General features: G+C 38.6%; 1 protein-coding gene across 1 annotated transcript; it reads right to left on the bottom strand.

Annotated features, from left to right (window-relative positions):
• Positions 1-4,832: 4,832 nt before the first annotated feature.
• lurap1l (leucine rich adaptor protein 1 like) lies at positions 4,833-11,414 on the bottom strand. The gene is made up of 2 exons (XM_088348042.1): positions 11,057-11,414; positions 4,833-8,139 (listed from the first exon to the last, which is right to left on the bottom strand). The coding sequence occupies exons 1-2, from the start codon at positions 11,240-11,242 to the stop codon at positions 7,750-7,752; spliced, it is 576 nt and encodes a 191-aa protein (XP_088204168.1). The 5' UTR covers positions 11,243-11,414; the 3' UTR covers positions 4,833-7,749.
• Positions 11,415-24,506: the final 13,092 nt, after the last annotated feature.

Below are 24,506 nucleotides of genomic sequence, written 5' to 3'. Positions count from 1 at the left end.
AAATTATTTACCAAAATAAACCACCCTTTATTACTTCCTGTGTTATAGTGACTACAATAAACGATAAGAAAAACTTTACATTGTAAAGATAGGGAACAGGATAACTTAAAATACAACATGAAACTGGTGCCAGGAATTAAAGTTTAAACATTTTGTAACACAGTGTGCCTTAAATTTAAGACCCATGCGGTAACGTATGCATAACCCTTTAACCCAGCCCCCTCATTCATTTACTCATTCATCCCCATCTGGTTGCACAGCGACAGTTTTGCACCAGATTCCAGACAGTGTCACATTACGATTTTCCGACGGCTCCCCGCTGCACTCCGCGACACGTAATTACCTTCAATCACAATGACCGAAATGTCCGTTTATATTGCAGTTTGTCAACTCTAGAAAAACGCAAATGAGCACAACCTACAGTACTTCTATAGGGACATTTCCGGGAGATTTCAGAGCAGATTTTCTTGGCGATTAAAGCCAGCCAAAGTCTTGAAGAGATTAAGGCAGCATAAAAACCAGATTAAGTTGTGTCTGCTTGTAAGGGACAAGCATGTTTATTGTGTCTAGATTAGGTGAGTATATCTGTGTGGGGGGCAAAAGACAAAAAGACAGTACAGTAGACCCCCAGGATATGGCATAACCGCTTAACGATGTAGTCACTTTATGATGTCGAATAATATCCCTCGCTATTTCGCTAACATGAGTTGCTGTCTCAGTCCATGGCGGCTTGAAAAAGTATTCTGCGATCCACTGTACCTGATTAAGAATTGCAAAAGGAGTCCAGTTGAGTACTTTTTGGGGCTATTAAGTCTACCAGAAAGTGAACTGCAATTGTGCAGTCGCAATCAATTATCCCTAATCGCAAATTACTGCAAGCAGGGAATAGCAAGAGCGCACTTTTGTCGGACACGTCGGCTCTTATTGCTTTAAATCCTTCCTAAAATTAACTGCACTAGTTTGGCTCCAATCCATTATCCTCAGTCGATTATTGCTTGGAGCAAAACCAGCAGAGCTCTTTTTTTGTCATCCTCAGCTCAGAACGGATTCATGTCATAACCCGGGTATACTTTACAGTAATCCCCCCATTGATTACTTTTGTGATTTTGCTATTTTTGGATTTTCATCTTGCATTATGTTTCTGATTGGCTAGGCAGTTGCCCGCCCTTTTTTCTACCTGTGTCTGCCTGTACATTGCTAACGCTGAGGTCTGGATCGTAAATGTGCATTAAACAGCTTGACGTACCTACATTACGTGCAACTCTTTTTCGAGTTTCTGTAAAAGCCTTTAACGTTAACATTTTTACGACACATTTTTTCCTTGTCCAATAAAATCCATTTGATAGCAACAAAATACAATCTAAAGTAAAAAAGTGAGTGTCCCGGATCAATAGGGCAACATAGCTGTAGGAGTATTTTTACTTAACTTGACAGTACCGAAGTTCTTTGTAAAAAAAGATTTATAGAGTTCATAGTTCACTGATCTTTTAACCACGTGGATGGGGTTTGCTCCCCGAAATGAAACAGATGGGACTGGTTTCAATGGTTATGACTCGGATACACCTTAATCATCTCGTCACCATTGTTTTTCTGTGTAACGAGTCATCTTACTCTTTGGAGATGAGCTGGACCTTGGCTTCGACAGCAACGGTGTTTTACAATACTGATATCCATCCATCCTGTCAAGACCAGAACGGAAACAGAACCCAATTGCGTAACGTTTACCACAAGTTTTATTGAAGGAAAGAGGATGGGCTGCGCCCGCAATCCGATGTTCGCTGGACGCGGGAAGCAAGTCGCTCTCGTACTCGGATTGTGATCCGAACACGGAAGTGGATCTTTCGTAGCGAGCGATGGCGGTGTCAGGAACGGGAAAACTGATCAGTAGCCGGTAATGGGAGAGCAAGGCGTGGTCGGGGTCGGAAACGAGTCGTAAGCCAGAAAGGGAGAGTAGATGTAGTTGGGAACGAAAATAGGTCTGAAGCCGGGACGGGAGAGCAGGATCAAAACAGGTCGTAGCCGGAGACAAACGGGAGCAAAAAGGGAACAGGTGGGAATCAGAGTCGAAAAAAGCTTGCCTTGTATACACAGAGGTTTGCAGATGGACTGACAACAGGGGATTGACAGGACTGGGTTTAAGTAGGGACAGGGAGCCAATCAGAACCCGCAGCGGTTGGCACCAAATGAGCGGGCACAGGTGATTTACATCGGTAATCATGACACATCCATCTAATATCTGCACAGATTTTTCTCAGTAGAGATAGGAGGACAATACTGATATCAGATCCCCAATCATGGGAAAAACATTGTACAACACAATTTGCATTGCATCACTTGTGGCTTTCATATTTTTGTTGAAAAACAAATTTTGTGGCGATGACGTGCGTCTTGCTTTTGTGATATATTAAAGGCTCAAAGATACTTTTTTTCAGTAGTTAATATTAAAACGATTTAGCTATCTAAACAAATAAATAACTAGATTACTGTACATTTATTGGTTAAACAAATGATTGAGCCTGTAAAAAGGATTCTTCTTTGTTTAAATAAATAATAAAATATTAAATAAACAAATAAATAAAAGTCTTACCTCACGGGTTTTAACTCTCGCAGGTCTTTTTTGGAATGCAACTCCCGTGAAAAACAGAAAAATACTTTACACATATTGTAACACGATATATGATCACTGTATTTGTTCAATCGATCCAAGAGTAGAAACGCTAAAAACAACATGCTTAAGCACGCGTCGTTAACAAAGGAGGTTCGTAAACGTGCTGACAAAGCCGACATGTGTTTCACACGTGTACGCCGTCAGCAAGTTCTCCACTCTGCGGGCAAACGTTATCTCGCAGACAATCAAATTGCTTTGGTTTCACTCAAGCAGTCGCATTTTCTTTTCATGTGCAACAAACGTTTGTTTCTTTCTTTCAAGAGGCCTTCTGTTCTCCATTCCGATTTCAAGAGATAAATCGAGTGCAGAGCGCAATCGTACAAAAGGATGATCAAAGCTAATATTCCTTTGCAAAGTTCTCTGTGGCTTGCGTATTACTTCTCATGGAAAGAATCGCGACCCACTTTTCTGCACCTAATGAGGGTAACTAGTAACTTTGGGTGTACTAGAGTAAATTTTAAAGAGACACTGTGTAATATGTGACCACTAAATGTTGCTGTATTGTAGAATGTGACCACTACATGTTGCTGTTAGGTAGAGTGCAACTGAAAATGAGTTCTACAAGGCAAAGAAATAAAACTACAGAGACTCCAAAAAACCAAAGTGCACATTAACTCTCCTCATTATTTTTGGGTCGACTCCATTTTCCTTTTTTTTTTGCACAACCCTTTTGAGGATTCTGGGTACCCATAAATGCAAGAATTTTAATTTGTAAAGTCTTTTAAAAAATGTGTTCATTTTATGTCTGAGGTCATGGGTTCAAATCCAGCTACCAACCTTCCTGTGCGGGGTTTGCATGTTCTCCCCGTGTTTGCGTGGGTTTCCTCCGGGCACTCCGGTTTCTCCCGCATTCCAAAAGCAGGCAATGTCAGGTTAATTGTCCGGTCAAAATTGTTCCTAGGTGTGAATGAGTGAGCAAATTGTCTGTGCCTGTGCGCCCTGCGACTGGCTGGCAACCTGTTCAGGGTCAAGTCAAGTCAAGTCATTTTTATTTGTATAGCCCTTAATCACAATTAGTCTCTAAGGACTTCACAAGTCCCCTGCCCAGTGCCCGAAGATAGCTGGGATGGGCTCCAGCACCCCCACGACCCTACTTAGGATAAGCGGTGCGGATAATGGATGGATGATTCGTAAAAATAAAATAATAGTATTTGATAAATTATTTACTACTTGTTAAATTGTATTACTAAAATAATAAATCATATTTAACTACATTTAACTAGAAAAATGGGTTAAAAAATATTTTAATCGTCTAAGCAATTTTAACGATTACTTTATTGTCTGGAAAGAATTGTACAAAATAAAAGTTACCTATAATAGATAGCAGATGAACATTTTATGTCGCATAATTTAATTTGTTGTTCATGTAAAATGATACAAATATTTTAATTGTATTTAAACACATAAAAACGTTCACAAATAAAGTGTAAAAATAAAATACAAATTCTTATAATTGACTGTTCAATTTTAAGGATTATTTTTTTCTACGGAAAAAAAGCACAAAACAAAATATTTAAACAGGTACCTAGAATAAATCTCATCTCATCTCATTAGCTGCACCGCTTATCCTCAATAGGGTCGCGGGATTGCTGGAGCCCATCCCAGCAATCATCGGGCAGTGGGCAGGGGACACCCTGAACTGGTTGCCAGCCAATCGCAGGGCACACAGGGACAGACAACTCGCTCGCTCATTCACACCTAGGGGCAATTTGGACCGGCCAATCCACCTGAAATGCATGTCTTTGGAATGTGGGAGGAAACCGGAGTGCCCGTAGAAAACCCACGCAAGCATGGGGACAACATACAAACTCCGCACAGGAAGCTGGATTTGAACCCACACAGGAGGTTCCCATGACCTTAGAACTGTGTCGCACACGTGTTAACCACTGTGCCGCCATGCTGCCCGGTACCTATAATAAATAATAGAATGTTGTACTAATATAAAATGTCTATCTAAAAATAAGTAAAATAAGAAAGAACCAATAAAAAAAACAAATAAACTAGCAACAAAAATGTATACTGATTAATTTATCTGCCAATAGGATCTTTTTTTGCCAGAAAGTCAAAGATCCACTTATATCCACTTAGCCATTAAGTAAATAAATGAAATGAAGAAAAATGTAAAAACGGCAGATGCATGGATGAAAAAAATGGTTGAGACAAATTGCTTTGCTCTGCACTTGTGCAGTGGGTTATTTATTGCACTCTCAAGTCAAGACTTGCCCCCTTTCCCAGGACAAAACCCTCAGAGACAGGATCTCAAACAGTTACAAAGATAGATACAAAAGAAATTTTGTCTGACAAATCCAGTCAAATTCAAATGGATTAAGACTGGATAAACAGATTTTTGGATGCAAAAGATTGAAGACTGTCTTCTTTAATCTGATAATTGTGAAAAATAACATTATTTCCTGTAAAAGTATTTGTTTCTATGTCATTGCAACACAAAACATCTCTCCTGCTCACTAGTGGACTTGAGAGTATAGTTGAAAATATAAATCAGTATGTCAAAAAAAAAAATCCTCGATTCATTTTTTTTCCCAAAAGATGCAAATACAGTAGACCCCAGGATATGGTAACCCCGCCTTTTCATAACATGTGTCTGGCCCCTCTTTCTGGCATATTCCCCGCTATATGACGTCAACGACTAATAATATTGCATGCCCAGGCACGTATGCAAGTACTACTTCTCTAGGATGCTTGTCTCCTGTTGGTCGACATCATATAAATGCTGGTCTGCTATTGGTTTTCATCACAGAACCCTGAAAATCCAAATAGGCTATTTGCTGAACGTTTTTTCAATGCCTTTCTCACTGCTCAGTCAAAATATATTGTGGTTCATAATGACTGGTCGTCAGCGATACAATACTGTATTTTTTGTTCTGTATTTATACACTATGGGTCCAAGGTAGAGGTAAGATCTAGGACCTGGGCCCAAACCCGGCCTGAAATTCGGGCTTAAAATGTCAATTCCTCTTGGAGGATCTACACAGCATGCACTGACTTTTACTCAAGTGATTATTTAGATAAAGAAAATTCTTACCAAACTATGAGTTTAACTCAAAATCATTAAATCCAAAAACATTTTCTTCCTTGGTGTTGGAGTAAAAGACGCGTGGCTTCCTCCTTCCACCTCCCTCACGTCAGATGTCATTTCTTCTTCTTGTCAATAGCTTACAAACTTTACAAACTTTCTTTCTGCTTTTTGGCCAAATATTTCACTATTTGCAGCTCGTAATCTGCAGAATTTGTTTTTCTTTTCTGAGTCATTTTGCTCAGTTTCACTTTTATTCATTTTTTTAACATATTTTACACAGGAAAACCAAACAGAAAAGACACACGTTACTCTCCAGTAATCCTATTCAATTGCATGTCTTTGCTCATTTTTCTTAATTATGTCTTTAAGTAGTTATTTTGAGAAGGTGTGGAAATCTTTGGTTGGGTAGATTGAATAGAGAGGAAGCTATCAGAAGCTCCTACAACCACCTGCTTCAGCTTAGCTGGTCCAGGGCGGTAAGACGGAGCAATGTAGGACGCAACAGAGAGAGACATGAAAAGGGGGGATAGTAAAACAGTGGGTGGGTGGGATGAAAAGGGCAGATAGGAAAAATATTTGGTAGGGCAGGACAGAGGTAAAGGGGTTTTGGTGGCTGGTTTCCAGTTCTCTGCGCTGATAACAGGAAACACACCTGCCCCTTCTCATCTATGTTGGGGTGATAGATCTTTGTTTTGAAGGTGATCTTTGGAGGCTTGAAAGGATATTCAGTGGGGAAAAAGCACCTTTGTCATATGATGGGTTGTCAGGAACAATTAGCCCTTGCCATGACAATATGTTTGATTCATCAACTTGAATGTTTCTGAAATTCTTCATTCAGATCGTCAAATTTTCTCAAGTTTCTTGGCAATCTCCTGCTCCTACCGCCATCTTGAAACTTTTGTTCGCTGCACACATTGGAGATGCACACTTTAGCGCCAAACCGTCCATTTACGCGCAGTGCAGACTTGATTTGAGGGACTCTGACCCAAGTAAACCCCAAGCTGCGTAGTTCAGCCAATACATAGTTTGGTGCTAAAGTACGCACGACTGGAGCAAAGTTTGGTTTTTACTTTGGCAGCAAACTAAGGTTCAGGTTTATTCTGGGCTCGTTTATCAAATCAAGTTAATCCGTAGGGTTTGGGCAGGTTCTGGTTTATATACCCGTGACTCGGGTTGGGTCGAGCTGAATTTTTTAGGCCCGATCTTACCTCTAGTCCAAGGCTTGCAGTGCTAAGGGGAGATGGAAAAACATGATAACCATTGAAACAAAACTTGCAATTATAAAGAAATACGAAGGAGGCCCACGGATTGCTACACTCGCTATATTGCATGGCTCACACCAACCGACAAGCTGGACTATGATTCAAAAATAAGAGGGCGATAAGAGCAAAGAAATAATCTCTGAGCAACCCTAGCAAGTGAAAGTTTTCAAATCAGTGTTAATTTGAAATCGCTGTCTTCCTCTGCTATGTATCCACAATTTTAATGTTTTTATTCCCGGTACTCGGAGTTTGGAAAGCGTTAATTAAGCAGTAGCAGTAGTTCCTATGCACCGACCGCTATTGCAGAAATTTTGCCTTGCGATCCTTACCTTGAACTGCATTATAGTTATAGGTTATAGGGGTCTACTGTAGAGATTTCTAAAACATTTATTCTCTTTTTGAGAAGATACATATTAAAAACCCACACTCTAAAATTCAAGTAAGGTAACAAAAATACATTTGATTGACTGTACAAAAAACAAGGAACTTTTTTTTAGGTACCAAAAATCTTAACAACTGTTTCTATCACTGAAAGGGTAAAGGGTGCTTCCCTTGGATCCACAATAGCATTGTACAACATTAAAAATGTCAAATAAATTAAAAACGATAAAATAAATATGAAATTTGCATCCGACACAGTTAGCCAAAGTTCCCAACTGAAAAAAGTAAGGGTGTGACTGCGAGTGGTTTGCTAAGGTGTGGTTTAGTAAAACACAGGTGAGTCAGCGCTGTTAATTTTCGACCACACACAAAAAAATCATTTATACATAGTCAATTCCTGGTTATCCAAAGCAGTAGTACTCATCGGATGCCACCTTCAGTTTCACCGGCGGTTTGCCAAAAGTGTCCCCGTCTATGACATTTTTCTCTGCCAAGCAGTCCAGGTGGGTCGGCGAAGGGTCTTCAGGGATCTCCTGTGCTAGCGTATCCAGGTAGCTTCCCACCGATAGTGTGTCCAGCTCATCGCTAGCCACGTCGTCGAGGCTGCTGAGGCTTCCCGGCAGTGAGCTACCGTGCCGGCTGTCTGACAGACTGTACAGGCTGCCAGTCAGGCTGCCTTCCAGGCTTACCCCATCCGATTTTTCGTCCACGGCCCAACGGATCGACTCGATGCCCTCGTTGATGGAAATGAGCTGCTTCATTAGCTTCACGTCAATGGCGCGGAGGTTAGCCTGCAGCATAGTGGATATGTGGTTTTATTTTGGAGTGGATGCAAGCATTCTACATGTCAAGTCATATTTATATGTACAGTATATCCCTTAACTCTGGAGAACCCAAGAACTATTTGACCTGTGAATTTTCATTAAGAATCTCGAAGGGCTGCAGAGACTACCATTACAACATCCCCTGATTTGAAACCTACATGAGGGCAAGGAAAAACTCAAAAGCCTCAGGATGATGAAAATTAAGAAACCTTAAGAAGGGGCCACACATGTTGTAATGGATGTCCAGTAGACAGCTTCCTGAACCAAAATATTGACTGATGCAGCAGATTCTAGATTAGGGTACTCCACTTTGGTGCCCGTGGGCATCCGGGTTCCTCCTAAGGACAGCTGAAGTGCCCGCAGACCTGACGAGTGCTGGGCCATTGTGAAATTATTTTTTAGTAGTCGATTGAGTCTATTTTACTCTACTTTCAATAATTAACCTGGTAACAACATAGTAATAACATGGAAACAACAAAGTAATAACATGACAAATAGTTTTTCATAAATGCAGATCAAACTGCATGCCCTTTGCGCTAATTAGTCACAAAAAAATAGCCCTTTCCTAGAAGATGCCATACACTAGGTTTAAAGGCCGGCATGACGGCTCAAAATCAGAGAGATAAGAGGGAGCAAAATCATGCAAACTTTTGTATGGTACCAACAAAACCTAAATATCACATCTTAAACTGACAAGAATCCAGTGTAGGTCAGCTAATGATGGTGCCAACCGCTGTAAAACTTGAAGAAGGAAGAAGACAAAGATCAGCTACAATCAGGGTAATGTGATCAAACTTTTTTGTAGTTTCTATTTTAGCAAAAGTAGGCTAAATTGATTTTCACAAGAAAAAAAAAAACAATTTTGTATGAGCTAAATACCTCAAATGAAACCTTTTTTTCTCAATAGAATTGTATTGAAACAAAAATCTATTTACCACAAACAACACTTTCTTCAATGAGAAGTATTGTACTGGGAAAGGAATATGTAACAATTCTGTTGTATGTTACAATAATATATTAAAATAATCTCAGGTGCCGTAGAAAAGCTTAAATGATTTTCGGCCCGCGAGCCTCGACTTTGACAATTTGCTGTGAACCCTTGCTACCTAGTGGCTACAGTGCATCACGATTTGAAAAACATTCCGCGAGCCAATACCCACCATCAAATTGAAAGCCATACCTGTCAACCTCATCCAAATGCTCCCCTTATTAAAGATTGCGATAGTAAACCTTACAAGCACAACACGGCACCTATTTTCTCAGAGCAAGACGGATTAGGTATAATAAAAAATATTTAATTTTTTAGTTATTTAGCCACTTGCAAGTTATTCTACGGAGCAGTGCATGACTTCACAGATCCACTCTACAGAAAGTTTTATTCTCAAACACAAAATGTCACAATTTAGTTTAATTTGCAAAAAAATGCAATAAAGATTCCATCAGTTCCCATAGTCGATCTATACGAGGGGTTAGCCAGCAGCACGCCAGTAGCAATAATGATTATTTTTTTAAAAATGCGCATTTTTACCTGAAATTTTCAGTTGCGCGCCGTGTTTACGGTCGTGCACCTCCTCCTCTGCTTCGTGTACGAGTGTGTGTTTGCGCGGCGCCTCGCAGAAGAGAGCTCCGTGTTTTAACCCGGCCAACGAAACACACGCGTGCGATAAATGAACGAATCATGACGGCTCCTCGAGTGAAAACGTCTCGTTCTTTCCAACCAGCGTGGACGAATAACTGGGGCTTTGTGCAAAAAATGGCCGTGCTGTTTGTGTATTATGCCTCGAGAGCGTTGTAACGCGCACAACAAGTGTTAAACGTCGTTACGAGACGAAACATGAACATGAATTCAAGGATGAGTCTGACAAGACGTAGACTTTAAAACATGCAGTGTCCAGATATGGCCGATGAACACAGACCCTGAAAACCTTTGACACCTCTAAAAACACCACCACTGAAGCAAGTTTTCACATTGCTCACTGCATAGCAAAGCAAAGACAACCATTTACTGGTGGAGAATATTTTTAAGAAGCGTGCGTGTGTGTGCGTGTGTGCGAGTGTATGCGCGCGAGTGCCTTCTGCCGTTATTTCAAGTTATGATATTTTCTGCAACAAGATATCATTGATAATTGGAATGGTAGCTGTCCATAGCACTTGTTTTTTTATTGTAGTTCATTGTTAATGAAGAATGGTTGATTCTGGTTAATTCTTGTGTCAAAAATTTGAAATCATGGATGGCTACAGGCCTTTCCACTTGTTATTCAAATTCATTTTTAGTTGATTGATAAACAAGGATAGGTGAAGATGAATTGGTGAGGTATACGATTTCAATATACGTATATCCACGTTGTATATTTTATTTGGACTGGTCTAAAATTGAAGCTCTGTTGGATATTAAACACACGGAAAAAACACACTGCCACACTGATTTACAAGGAAATTTGAAAGTGGCACTCCACACCAAAAAGTTTGCTGACCCCTGATCTATACTCTGTGTGTGCTCTCGAAATCGGTATTTGAGTAGGGAATGCAAAGCTGAATTCTGTTTTATTAATGGTAACCCATCATGCTCAAATGTACGTTTTTAATTAAAATATGTGTAGCCAAAATACTTTAAATTAATTGGTCTTCCATCTTAGCTTTTCTGAGGGATGGGAGCATCATTCTTGTGATATATATAGTTATGAGAAAACACATGACTTGACATCGTTTAGTAGCTGGTTAACTTCACATTCATTTTTGATTTATTGTTATTTAAGTATATTAAAATTGTTATACGGGGAACACAATTTGAAACGTTTTAAAAACGTATAAGATACTGAGAAAACGTTACTGCAGTCCTTGCTGTTGCCCTTACAGAAAATACCGACAGAAAAATCAGACTGACCATTTCTTGTTTAAGGAAAATGATTTTGCTCTCCAGCCGCTCAAAGTCCGCCGAATTGCGTCCGGCTTGCGGCACCGGCGGCGTCGCGTTGTCGTGTTTCCCTCCCACGAGCGAACGAACCAAACTTTCTGGAACTTTGCGACCCAATTTGCTCTCCAGATCCTTCAAATCCGACCACGCGTCCATGACGCGTCACTCGGGTAACCAAACGTTCCAAATGTCGAAAATCGAAAAATCTTGAGTGGGGCTTCTGCAACAAGTGAGGAGACGGAAATCTCATCTGGCGGCGGCAGTCTGTTCCCAAAGCTTCCCCGCGCTGCGGCAGCCCATCCCGGGGCAAGCCCCCGCCCTTCGTCCGCCCCTTGAAATCCGACGCCGACAGGTGAAGTCGCTCGATGACGTCACAACTCCGACACAAAAGCCAGAGCAGTTGAGGTCACGCGTGGAAATGTCACGAGATTTATTGATACACTTTTAATGGGACGGTGTGTATTATTTAGTGCCTCCTAGTGGTAAAAAAAGACATATAAACAGCGTTGATTTAAATTCATATTCTCTAACGCTACCGTTTTATGACATTCTAGTAGGGTTGGGTAGGGTTACTCTAACTGGATTACTTTCAATTACTTTTGGATTACTCCAATACCAAATATGCTAATAAAAGACAAAAGAAACTAAATATGAATAAAATTACTAATTTTTTTGCAGGCTTGGGGAGTAACAAAGCACATGGAATGGCAAAAATGATGTTGGCATGCTGTTTGGATTTATTTTGATTTTATTTCTGTCGCATTTTATGTTAGTTTTGCCGGAGATCAAAACCATTAGAGAAAGCTTACCACGTGTTGTGAGTCATAATTTTATTCATATTTAGTTTATTTTGTCTTTTATTAGCATGTTTGGTATTGGAGTAATCCAAAAGTAATTGAAAGTAATCCAGTTAAAGTAACCCTACCCAACTCTGCATTCTAGACTACCGCTTTTCTCCCATAAAACAATCCGAACGATGTAAAAAAAAAAAAAAAAAAAAAAAAAAATCTGCTTTTTCAAATCCAAGCAAAAAATAAATCTTGTCTCAAAGCTAGTATTTTATTCAATGGCTGGTTTATTTTGAAGCGAGCTTTAGTCTTTTTGCGTAAATAAACCACTCCATCAATAATTACATTAGGTTTCTGTTTTGGGAAATGTTTGCCACTTTCAGTTTTAACCAAGCACATCTTTTTAAAAATTATTATTACTATTTTGGAGACGGATTGTGTTTCACGCGTAAAAACAGAGTGTGATAATATCTACCACTTTTTATAAAAAAAAGGTTGGCAGGTAGGTATTGATAGACATTTAACCCTCCGTATATCTCACTGTATTGTTAAAAACCCAGAACAAAACCCCCCAAACAGTTGCTATTAACTGGTCTGACTTCAGGACCCACTATTCCAGGTTTGTCAAATAGGCAGCGTGCGGGCCAGATCAAGGCCGCTAAGGAATTGAATCCGGCCCGCGAGACAACTCTCAGAGAAGCGCATAAGAAAAACGAGGTGCAGGTCGAAATATGTCCACTCGATGTTGCCAAAGCCAGGAGCCTCTCACAAACGCTGTATTTGTATTCCTCTCTCTCTTCCTTTCTTACTCTCTCTCTCTCTCTCTCTCTCTCTCTCTCTCTCTCTCTCTCTCTCTCTCTCTCTCTCTCTCTCTCTCTCTCTCTCTCTCTCTCTCTCTCTCTCTCTCTCTCTCTCTCTCTCTCTCTCTCTCTTACTCTCTCTTTCTATATGCCTTTTTTCTCACTCTTTTTATCTCTCTTTCTCTCATTTTCTCTTTTTTTGTTCCTCTTTGTCTCTTTCTCTGTGTCTTTTTGCCTTCTTTTGCTCTCTCTCTCTCTCTCTCGCTCTCTCTCTTGCTTCCCCTTCTCTTTTCTCACCTTCTCTCTTTCTGTTTCTCTTTGGTTTTGTTCTTTCCCTCTCTTTCTTTATCTTTTTATCTCTTTTTTTCTCATACACTCTCTCTCTCTTTCTCTCTTTCTTTCTCTCTCTCTGTCTCTCTTTCTCATTTTCTCTCTTTGTCCCACCTTCTCTACTTTTCTCTCCCTCTCTTTCTCTTATTTAGTTCTCTCTAATCTACCACCACGGACCCCAAGAGAATGTTCTATCGTGTGGCCCCCAAGTTAAAATGAGTTTGACATCCCTGCACCATTCTACCATAACCCTTGTGGTGAGTGTTTTCTATTAAGACACAATGTGTACATTATTTGGACGTAAACTTTAAAGAGTGATAACTTAGCCATTTATGAATATGTTTTGACTTCCAACCACCCATAATGTTTGGTGGCATCAGACGTATCCATACATGTATAGTTTTTAATTTGTGTATTTATACTCCCACCCCTTAGGACAGTATAAGTTCTAAAATATACATAGTTACATCACATTTCTAGGATTCTATTCTAAAAGGTTAAATTACAGCTATGAAATAGTCAAAAAGTAGTGACATTGTTTTAAATTAATTTATATTTTTTGGCAATAGCAATTAAAAAAAAACCTCACTCAATTTATATGAGAGTACATTATTTGGACGTGAACTGAAGTGTGATAACTCAGTCATTTATATATGTTTTATTTTATATGGCCTAATTAGCGCTTTGGATTAGGCAAAGTGGTGACAATCTCTTTTGAATACATGCCAATTATTTTGACAGTAGCAGTTCCCCCAAAACCTCACCAAACTTTATTATTTGAGCTTTGGCGTCACCAGCTGGTGTAGAGGTGTATACACTAAACAAAAAAAATACTTCGCATATAGTTGACAATGGCACTGAAAAGAAAAATACCAAAATCCCGGGAAATGCATTGTAATACACCATTTTTATGAAATGCCAAAGATTTTGAATTATAATGGGTGTCTAAACGTCCAAATAATGTACATACCATGTTTTGTGTGCAGTATGTGGTTAGCTCCTGAATTCAATAAGATAAATAACAACCCGAGGGAAATTTGAGTTCCTAAGAGTTTACTTTTCAATGTTTTCTCATTGATAAAAAATACAAAAAGCATGAAAATAAACATCATATATACCTACATTCCAGGAGAGTTAATTACAAGCTGTGACCTAAACAAGAATACTATTCTTCTTCGCAAATTCCATCTTTCCATTATCTGCACCACTTATCCCCAGTAGGGTCGACTTCACAAATCAGTCAAATAAAATATTGTGCAGTTTAAAGCAGTTAGTAAAATATATTCACATTTTTTCAAAAAAAAGAATGACCAGCAGAACCGAAACGACTTCATATAATCCCATATAAGCCTTCATTGAATATAAACGACTACCATAAAGCGCTTTAAAATATCCACATACGAGAATAAATGTTAAATATTTATAAAGTTTGTACTTGAACATTGATCATTTTCTAATTAGATACCTGGTAAAAAAAAGCTCAAATTATAACATTTTTAAACCATATACTGTACGATCCAGCAGCACTTCAATACACCATTTTTGTTTTTTACAATTGTTTCCTTTTTCAATCGTTGATGTCACCTTATTCCACTTTTCCTTTCCCTTACCACTAACTTTTTTGGGCCCCGTTATTATGGTCATGAAAAGGAAATAAAACTAACAAAATCACAATCAAATGAGATGTGGTCCCACTTAAACGCACTGATTGACCGAACAGATAGGAGGGATCAGGAATGGCATTATTGTCATCTACTGTCGAGGAGTGTAATTGACCATATATTTTATTCTCAGCATTTTTTTTTGCCAAGGCAAAGGCCCACAACCTGCAGAAAACGGGTTAACGACCCACTTTTTGGTCCAAACCAACCATTTGAGATACAAAGAGTTTGTAATGTGTGTATGCGTAATGCAAAGTTTAGAGCAGGGGCCTCTACCCTTTTTCAAGATGAGAGATACTTTTTGTTTGTCATTACTTGAGCCTCACCAAGAGGGAAATAACATAATTGCCATCTTGCTGTCACTGGAAACCAAAAAGCAAAAAAAAAAAAAAAAAAAGATGAAAACCAGTACATTTTGGTCATTTTGAGTCCCTGTAGTTGGGACCCCTCCCTTGTGCTTTTTATTACTTGTTTTAGTTTCCCTACACAATACAGCCACACCAAGTGGTCAAATAATACATACTGGACCTTTAAAATGCATATCACAGAGTTGCCAAATATTGAAAATCGCAATTTATACAAGACAAATTAAAAGCCATAAAGGGATATTTTGTAGTATGAATCACATTTAAAATAAAATGTAGACCTCAATAACCCCAAATGAAAACAAAAAACTGATACAAACACAAAAAGGTAGAAATGTGAGTTGGAAAACAGACGTTATGTAATAATTTAGCCTTACAAAAAAAAAGATCGTTAACATATAATTGTCTTATTGTGAACGAGAGACATTGAACATGTCATAACATGATCATGTGTTTTTGCAAGGCTACAGCGTCCCCTGTGGACCAAAAGGCGCAACAAATACAGTTTGAAGCCTTTTTCTTTTGCCAGACACACGATTTCAAATGAGATTTAGTACGCGTTAATTATGATACATCTGATAACAGGAAGTATGCTTATGTGTTTTTAATTTTAGCCACGAGATATCGTAATTAAAAAAAATAGGACCCCTAAATTCATCGTTTTCCAACTGAAAAAACATTTATTTTTCTGGTAACTCCATAGGCTCTCGGACGTTATGTTGCACACCCTTAGCGTCAAAACGATTTCTAAAAAAACGAACGTTTTCGATTCCTAACGAGACGTGCTATCGGTTCTATCTAAAACAATACATTTTAAACCGTCTACCTCTTTAAAAACGTTTTTCTCGTCTCAATGAGTACTGTATTGTTCCCTTTCTCCTTTTCCTTCGATATTTTTCTGTTAATCCTTTCAGTTACGTGGGCCGATTAAACGCTGGACAACCATATAGACAAGAAAGATAAGAATACAGGAAAGAATACAAACACTTACAACATTGAACAAACATAAAACATATGACAAGACAGAGGGCCCACAAAAATTTAAGTTAATTAGTCAAATTAAGTCAGTGCACATTGAGGCCATGTGCCTACACAACTACCGAGTTAGGGTTATGGTTTTCCTCTTCTACACAATTTCCCGAATTTTACGTACTGGCCGTGCACTCATTTTTGGCTGTCGGCGTTGTAACCTCACTCTTCAGTGCTGTCGCCGTGGGTGTTGGTTTTTCTGGACTTTGGCGTGTCGGTACCCTTCTCGCCTGTATCGTCACATTAAGGTTTAGCATATTATCCGTCACTTTAGTCTGTACTGTCGTTAACACATTTGGTTTTCGGTAGTCCATCGGCACTCCGACTGGTTGCACGTTTTTATATTTATTTTAAGTGAAAATCAAAATCCCTACTATAAGATGCCCTATCCATTTTGAGCATTCTATCCCAAAATTCTAACTAGAAGATAAACAATTTATTTTTTAAATTGTCAGTTCTAAATTTCAAATTTTGCTTTTTCACTAAATACAGTCACTGGACCAGTTTAACCATTATCCTTGTCAGAATCATTTACCCTGATTTGAGTGTTTGAGTGTTCTCTTTTGTAGATTGATCACATTCGAGAAAAAATTTGTATGCACTTTTTATTTGCATTTTCTTCCGATCCTCAATGTGCTATCCCGCTGCCGGCCACTCCCCCCGAGGCAGATGACTAGGATAGATTGTTAAATTGTCAATTTAACCCAAGAAAAGACGTTTTTATTGTTATGATTCACTCTTTGTCTTGCCTTTTATAAAAATCATAACCTATATATGATCTCTTCAGTAAGTAAACTTGTTCAAAATAACAGTATTTTGCAAAGAAAGCAGGTAATTCACGCTCAAAGTGAATGATTTTGCCAAAAATGAAAAATACCATCCCAAAATGTTCTCAATGTGGGCGATTTGCTAATGGTGAATGGTTATCTTAATTGATTTTTGTTAATCAATTTGACAAACATTGTAAATTTTGTAATATTACAACATTTCTTCTGTGTAATATTTTTCTATCCGTCCAAATTTCGTAATTTGAATCTCAAAAAACAGTTATATGGAGAGCTTATTCAGAAGACAATTTTTCATCAATTTCGGAAAAAACTAGGTTTTAACTTATTTTTACGGAATGTCTCAACTTCCCCCCTGAGTTAAAACCTAAGTTCACAATCTATGTCTCTCTTTCGTCTGACTCATCCCATAATACTCGGAATTTCATTAATTCAAAACTTGTCTTCTATCGCAATTGCACTATTTATACACGTCCTTCTACTCAATCAAGGAAGCAAGGTTTAGGGCGATCTGAGGAGAGGGATGACTGAGTATGGGCGCCAAGAGTGGACTGAGAGTGAGATCGTGGCCACTGTGTTGTGCGGTGCAGAGACGATTCAGTTTTATTAAGACGACAGCAGTGTGCGTGTGTGTGTGTCGTCGTATCGATACTAATAACTAAATGGAGTGGAATGGAACTATGAAGACTATAACATGAAACCAAACGAGACGTCACGCTCTATAGAGAATTTATCGACCTATTTCATCATCGCCTACAATATTTTTGTTTTTCCAACATTCTGCTTCTTAAAAAGAACCTAAAAAGAAATCCGTCATTAAAAGCTCAATTAACCACCAGTCCATCGTCCCAAAAACAATGGTTCTAAGTCAAGGGTGGGCAAACTTTTGGCGTCACGAGCCTGGGGACACACCCAGTTTCTCTCATTTACAGTTATGATGTTATATTTCATTGTATTTATTTCATGTTTATCTATTTTGTGTATATGTATGAACCCCTACTGAACACCAGCATACCTTCAGGGCAATTGCAGTTGATTCAACAAGGTTCGTTTGCTTTCGGAACGGACTAATCCCGTTTCAATCCAATTGATTCAAATTGATAATGTGTTTCGATTTACAATAGTTTCATCATTCCATATTTACTGCTAGAACCAATTAAACTTATAAGTAGAGATACAACTGTGTCATTGTAGCTGTGCACGTATGTAGTATTTCGGTCATGTCCAGCATGGTCGCCGTGGCGACCGTCTAATTTGCGAGTGTCCTTCTTAAGGGCTTGCCGGTCTGAGTAAAAGCCTGTTTTATGAGTATTCCTAGTTTGAGTTCCTGTTTGCCTGTAGGCCAGTTGCTGTTTTGTTTTTTCCCTGAGCGTTGGACAATTTTGCTGAATAGAAGTACCTGGTCGTTAAGCGATTGAGTTCTGGTCCGGTCTGCACTTAACTCAACCATTCCTGCAGTAGTATCTTATAATATTTACAAAATAAGATTCTGTAATACTTTCGAAGTCTGTTGTAGTATTTTTGAAGGATTTTTTTTTTTTTTTTTTTTTTTTTTTTTTAGTAGCGCTAGTATTAATGCTGTTGTAGTTTTGTAGCAGTATTCTTGCAGAATTTCTGTAGTTGGTCTTTTTAGAATTATAGCCGTACCATATACTATGTCCCGGATTTCAAGCTCTATATTCCGTTTTCTAGTAATTTCATAGAATTTCTGTAGTAGGATTTACATTATTGTAATACTTTACCATCCCATTTCTTGTTCTCCTTTGGTTTACTGCACATGAATGGCTGGATTAAACCCTAGAGGTTTAATTCTGACCCAATTGTGGAAAAATGTATTTGATAATGTCACTTCCGGCGCCGTCACGAATGGCAGCCATTCCAGCAGCTCCCGTGTTATTTTCGCTACTTTTGTGATTTATTTATTTGTTTATTTATTTTTGCTTACTTTATCAGTGCCTTGCAACACTTGGATTACTTTCTATCCTGTGTTTCAACTCGCAAAAATACGTACATTAAACAACACCACCTACATTGGACATTACCGAATCTTACTGCAATATGTATTCTGTGTAGCACTATTTAGTTACTCTATATAACATGCTAAAGTGGGCATTTGCACGTCACACTGGGTATTTGTATATTGTATTCTTTTGGCTTTATTATTGTATTGTTCTCAGCTCAGGGATGCTGCTGGAAATGTGAATTTCCCTCAGGGGATGAGTAAAGTATCTATCTATCTATCTGATTAATTCGTTCACCCCTGTGCTCAGCATCTTTTTCTATAATAAAATTTTATGTATTGCGTGGTACGTATCTTCTTATTCTAAAGCAAAACAACATGTTATGTCTATGTTTATTTGCCTTCAATTAGATATTGATCCTTTTAATTTCCTTTTATTTTTATAGCTTATCTATAAAAATACTGTTATATGTTTTGCACAATGCTGACAACTTCTTTTTTGCACTACAATGACTATTTTTCACCAATGCATATTTACACAAACCTCAACTGTATTTAACATTCTAAATGCACATTCTTGTGTAAATATTGTATTAATTATAAATAACTTATGTTGTATGTTTGTCTTAGTGTTTCTTTTTTCTTTTCTTTCAGAATTAAAGCAAAACAATATACTAGGTTAACTTTTTTGTGTAATTCAGGGGCACTTAGAGTCTCATTAAGTCTCATCATGCTTACGTACTGAGATGTTTTAGTAAATTAGCCAGTTTATTCAATTTCTAAATTTTCCTCTAAATTTAAGTACTAGTAGACATTAATTATCTTAGTTTAATTAATTTCCATTCATTTCCCATGCAGTTATATTTCTAAATCACCAAAATCGTCTTGTATGGTTGTCTCTAAATCCACTAATCCGTTATTTTTAATTCCTTTAATCCTTTCCAGGATTGATCAATCTTTTTCTCATTGTCTTCTAAAACAAAAATGCTCTTTTCCATAGACATTGTTTCATTTTAACTTAACCAAACCATAAGTCAGCTATTGTTTCACATTCATTAATCATTTGTCGAACGTAACACTCATTCTAAAAAATTCAGTGTGGAATCAATTGTCCTAAAAAACTGCCAACTCGAACTCAATGTCAAAAATTTCTAATTGTCTTTTCATCCCTCTGTAATCACAATCTCTTATTGTTGATTCGATATAAAGCAATACCTACTTGCCACTTATGAATTATCTTGTCGACTCGTATTTATTTTATATTACTATCTTAATCTTTTATTCCGCGCAACAATCTTCGTTTTTACGCAATTGTCTTAGTTCCCTTTGTTTTTCTTTTTCTTTTCTTTTTTAAAAGAAATATTTCATTCAGTGACTGAAATAGCTTCAGTCACGTTATTAATGATTTCTAGTCTCGAATTTTCTTCCCTGTGATAATATGTCGTCATCTTCAAACTTCTTTCAATTTTTGATAATTCGAAACCATTCATACCACTAGTAATCTATTATTGAATATGAGAAAAACTAAGGAAACAATCTTTTTATGTATTACGCCTCTTTTGAATTTGTCCATTTATAACCAACGAAAAGATGGACACTGAAATTATGGACGGTTTCCAGTCGTCTTCTTTGTTTTACTCGCCCTTGCTGTATTAGGAGCATAACTACACGTCTTAAAAATTCTTACCCTTTTGCCATTCGCATATTCAACGAGAGATGATTAGTTTTGTTATTTAAACATTCTTTCTTTTTAAACTATTCTGTATAATTATCTTGTATTATACACTCAGTGTTTTCATTTCACCATGTACCTGTGTCCCAGATGCATCATTCATGCTGGGGACGCAACCTTTTCCTTTAAATTGTCATTATCATTTAATTCCTCTTTAACAAAGATTCAACGCATTACATCATCGTTACTTTGGTTCTGCTGTACGAGTTTTTATTCTTCTGCACGCCGATCTTAGCTAATGAGATCTCGTGGCTTCGAGATTACGTCATTGCTGTTGGTAATTGGTTAAGTCAGTCTTTTTCATTGGACAAAACTGCTTTTTTCTCAATTTATTGAAGAGAGCCTCATAAATGCCCTTCTTGCACTTAACTTGGTATTTAGTTCTGTAGTTATTTATTTTTAATTGATGTAGTGTACTATGTCTTTGTTCTAAAGTACTATATTGAATCGTTAGTTTTGTGATACTGTTTAGTATACCTCTAGGGCACAGGTGTCAAAGAGGCTGCAGGTTGAAATATGAAACCCAGGTGCCTTGAACAAAGACACTGTTCTGTATTTCTTTCGCTTTCTCTCTCTCTTTTCCACCCCTTTTCTCCCACTCTGTCTCTGTCTCTTTCACTCTCTGTGTCTCTCTTTTTAACTTCTTTTGCTCTAACTTCATTTTTTCCTTTTCTCTCTTTTCTCTTTCTTCCTACCCTTCACTCTTCCTTTTCTCTCCTTCTGCCTCTCTATTTCTCTTTGGATTTCTTTTTTCCTCCCCCTTTCTTTTCCCCCTCTCTCATGACTTTTTATCTCTTTTGTTTCTCACGCTCTCTCCCTCTCTTTTTTTCCTTCCCTCTTTCTCTTTTATTTCTCTCTCTTTTTCTTTCTCTTGAATCTACCAGTCAGGCCCCCGACAGAATGTTTGTTCTATCGTGTGGCCCCCGAGTTCAAATGACTTTGACACCCTTGCTCTAGGGGCATTTCTCTATTACCGTATTACTGTCGTAGTATTTTTACAGTACTTTCATTCAGCGATTTTAATTTTCACTGTGTGACGTTTTGAGTGTCGAGCGACTTAAAATTCGACTCTCTCCCGCCGTCACTTATGAGTGCTGAGGCTCATTTTGTCTGTCACTCTATTCCAAAACGAAAGTGTTAAAAATCCCTACAACTGAAGATACTTACGTATTTTTATTATTATTATTATTATTTACTTTTAGCACAGGCGCTGGGCAATGGAGCAAAATGCGCATGTCCTGTTTATAGTTCCTAACACTTACCCAATCAAAAACGTTTGAGTTTCTTTGCTACAGCTTCTGGATAAAACGTTCGTTCTCGGTTAAGGTTTTTTCCTGCGAGTTTTTATTAGAAATGTCTTGATAGTGAACCTAAATCGTTTAATTAGCTTTCTTATAAAGTATTTTTAGCAATTTACATCCAAAAACAGGGACCGCTGGTGTGACTACGTGACTGTAAACTAGAGTAATAATTAGAAGAAAATAGTGCTTCTTTGGGCACTGTGACTCTCCTTATTTATCCTGTTCAGCACTTTTACTTCGGTTGCACTCCACAGTGCAAAGACATCTTGGGGTCAATGTATACACACTGTCCCTTTAAAAGATTTCGAGTGCATGTTTCTTATGGCACCATATTTTAAACATTATATTTTACACATTTTCGTCATATCTCACATTTTTTCTTTTTTCCTGTAATATTTTTGATTTTGGTACTTTCGAGCTTCCATACCTCAGGGCCATTGAGCCCTTCATGAGGTAAAATGTACTTGTACTTCCCAAATCCTCAACCGTTTTGGCATGTTATACAGTAGTGTCACACTTAACCGGGCCGCTGTCTCTAGGATGCGTCATGGTCTGCAACTGCAGCGTCGCTTTTTGGATCTCCGGTTGCACTTTCGGACCCACAATTTCCATTCGCCGCTGCAAACTCTCGAGCTCTGCTCCTTGTAACAATCATATCAGACAATTTATTATCACACACAGCTTTGTCATCCACATTTTGTTTTCCTAATTTTAACGTTACTGCCCTGTTGATCTTGCTTGGTCTCGTTGACGGTGGCAGCGTGAGCCGTGGTACCGCGGTTCAGATGGTACCATGTTGAGCTACCCTCGACCTGGACTGCGGCCGGCGTTGCCCTCACGACGGTGTACGGTCCCTCACGCCTCGGATGGTTCCACTTTCGTTGAAACCTTGATGTAGACGAGATCCCCTGGGACGTCTTTTCAAATGGTTGTTCGACCTTGGGCTCTTGTCTCTTAACCAGCCGGTAGATGACAGCCGTCAATTGTCTCATACAGTCTCTCAGTTCAGTTTGTAGTTGCTCAAGTGGCGGCCCCTTATAGGGACCTCCTAGATGCGGCGCTGGTCTGCCTGTTAGCATTTCATGCGGTGTTAAATGCGTGATCCAATGAGTTTGCATGCGATAACTCATCAGCGCTAACTGTAGCGCATCCCCTCAGTTGAGCCTAGTACTCACAAAGATCTTGTTTATCTTTGATTTTAATATTCCATTTACTCTTTTCCACCATCCCTTGACTTTGTTGATAAACCTCACCGAACCGTTGTTTAATGTGTAGTTTTTGTAAGATGCCCTTCACGACCTTTTGAACAAATGTTATCCGAGCTTATTTCTGACGGTATGCCAAATCGCGGAATAACTTCTTTAATCAAAAACCTAATTACTGTTCCCGCACCTAGATCTTTTGATGGCACTGCTCCTATTATTCCTACTACTCCTATTATTATTATTCTCTCCGTCTACCGTGGCCTGTATCTGATATAAAGTCAAAGGTATTCCCCTGTTACCCATTCTCCTTAATAATCCTCCTGATGCTCCTGCATCTGGAGACACATCACCGTTTTCCTGGAAAGCAGATTCAAAATACAATTTTAGCAGTATTTCTGTGTTAAAAAATAAAATAATTCACAATCCAAACATATCAATATTCCTCAGATTTGTAAACACTACGTCAATCAACAAGATTCTAGCGTGATTCAATGCATTTTCGTGTTGTTCGTTGTCACCGCCTCGTCGACGGCCTTGGCCGTCTGGCTCAGTCCATCGTGACGTTCCACTCGTAATCCGCTGTAGGAATGCGCCATGAGCTTTATCAGTGCCACACTGACCTTGGTGCCCAGTTGTCTACCTCTTTCTCCTCGAAACTGGCTGCAATCAGTTCAGATTGCCACCTGCTCACTGTTTGAGGACAGCCTGGATGTGCTCCAGTGTCCCCACGACCCTGCTGTAGACAAGCGGCGCAGACAACGGATGAGTGAACGTCTTTGTTTGTTTTTTGCCATCTTCAGCCCTTTTCAACAGTCCGTCTGACTTCTGAATCCTGTTAAATCGGTTATGTTTACAAACTCGGATGTTTAGTCTAGGTTAAATGACCATGAAGAGATCACCTAAGCAATTAAATTCTTAAATTTGTCATGGTCTTCCTCAAGATCGAGTAATCTGCCCCTCATTGTCTTTTGAAAATGCTTGCCAAATTGTTTCCTCAATTTACCCAAACTATACTTATCACGTTTATCGGAACAAGATCCCACAAATCAAAAGGCCACACGCAAACGGAGCACTTGACGAATTAAGTAATCCCTCCACTTTTTTTTTTTTTTTTTTCCATACAGTAAAGGAGCGAAAGACGGGGGAAAGACGGGGGTGGGGCGGGAATATACACGGTTGAGCTCAACTCACACAGAGCGAAAGACGGGGGAAAGACGGAGAGTGGGGTGGGGGTGAGCTTTGGTTGCGAGAACAACCCACAAAAAGCAAGACACTCTAACGCACATACAAGACCGTAAAATGTAGAATAAGCAGTCACTCCATCATTCATCCATGCTTCCTTAACTCCTCTCCCAACGCCAAACAAAACAAAAAAAACAAAAAACAGTTAAGTATAAATCACCCGCGCACACATCCACATACAGAGAGACACACGCACAATTAACGCCAGCTGGCACACACACC

This window comes from Urocampus carinirostris, chromosome 11 (assembly GCF_059441175.1).
Source record: "Urocampus carinirostris isolate Australia breed hairy pipefish chromosome 11, RoL_Ucar_1.0, whole genome shotgun sequence".
Classification (NCBI taxonomy): Eukaryota; Metazoa; Chordata; class Actinopteri; order Syngnathiformes; family Syngnathidae; genus Urocampus; species Urocampus carinirostris.
Note: the sequence above shows the minus strand (reverse complement) of the source record. Positions and strands in the feature narration are given on the sequence as shown.

Bases quoted from the DNA above. Each gene is read 5' to 3' on its own strand.
- lurap1l (XM_088348042.1), bottom strand. From the start codon at position 11,242: ATGGACGCGTGGTCGGATTTGAAGGATCTGGAGAGCAAATTGGGTCGC. The intron at 8,140-11,056 runs GTCAGTCTGATT...ACTATGCTGCAG, and splicing joins TTTTCCTTAAACAAGAAATG to GCTAACCTCCGCGCCATTGA.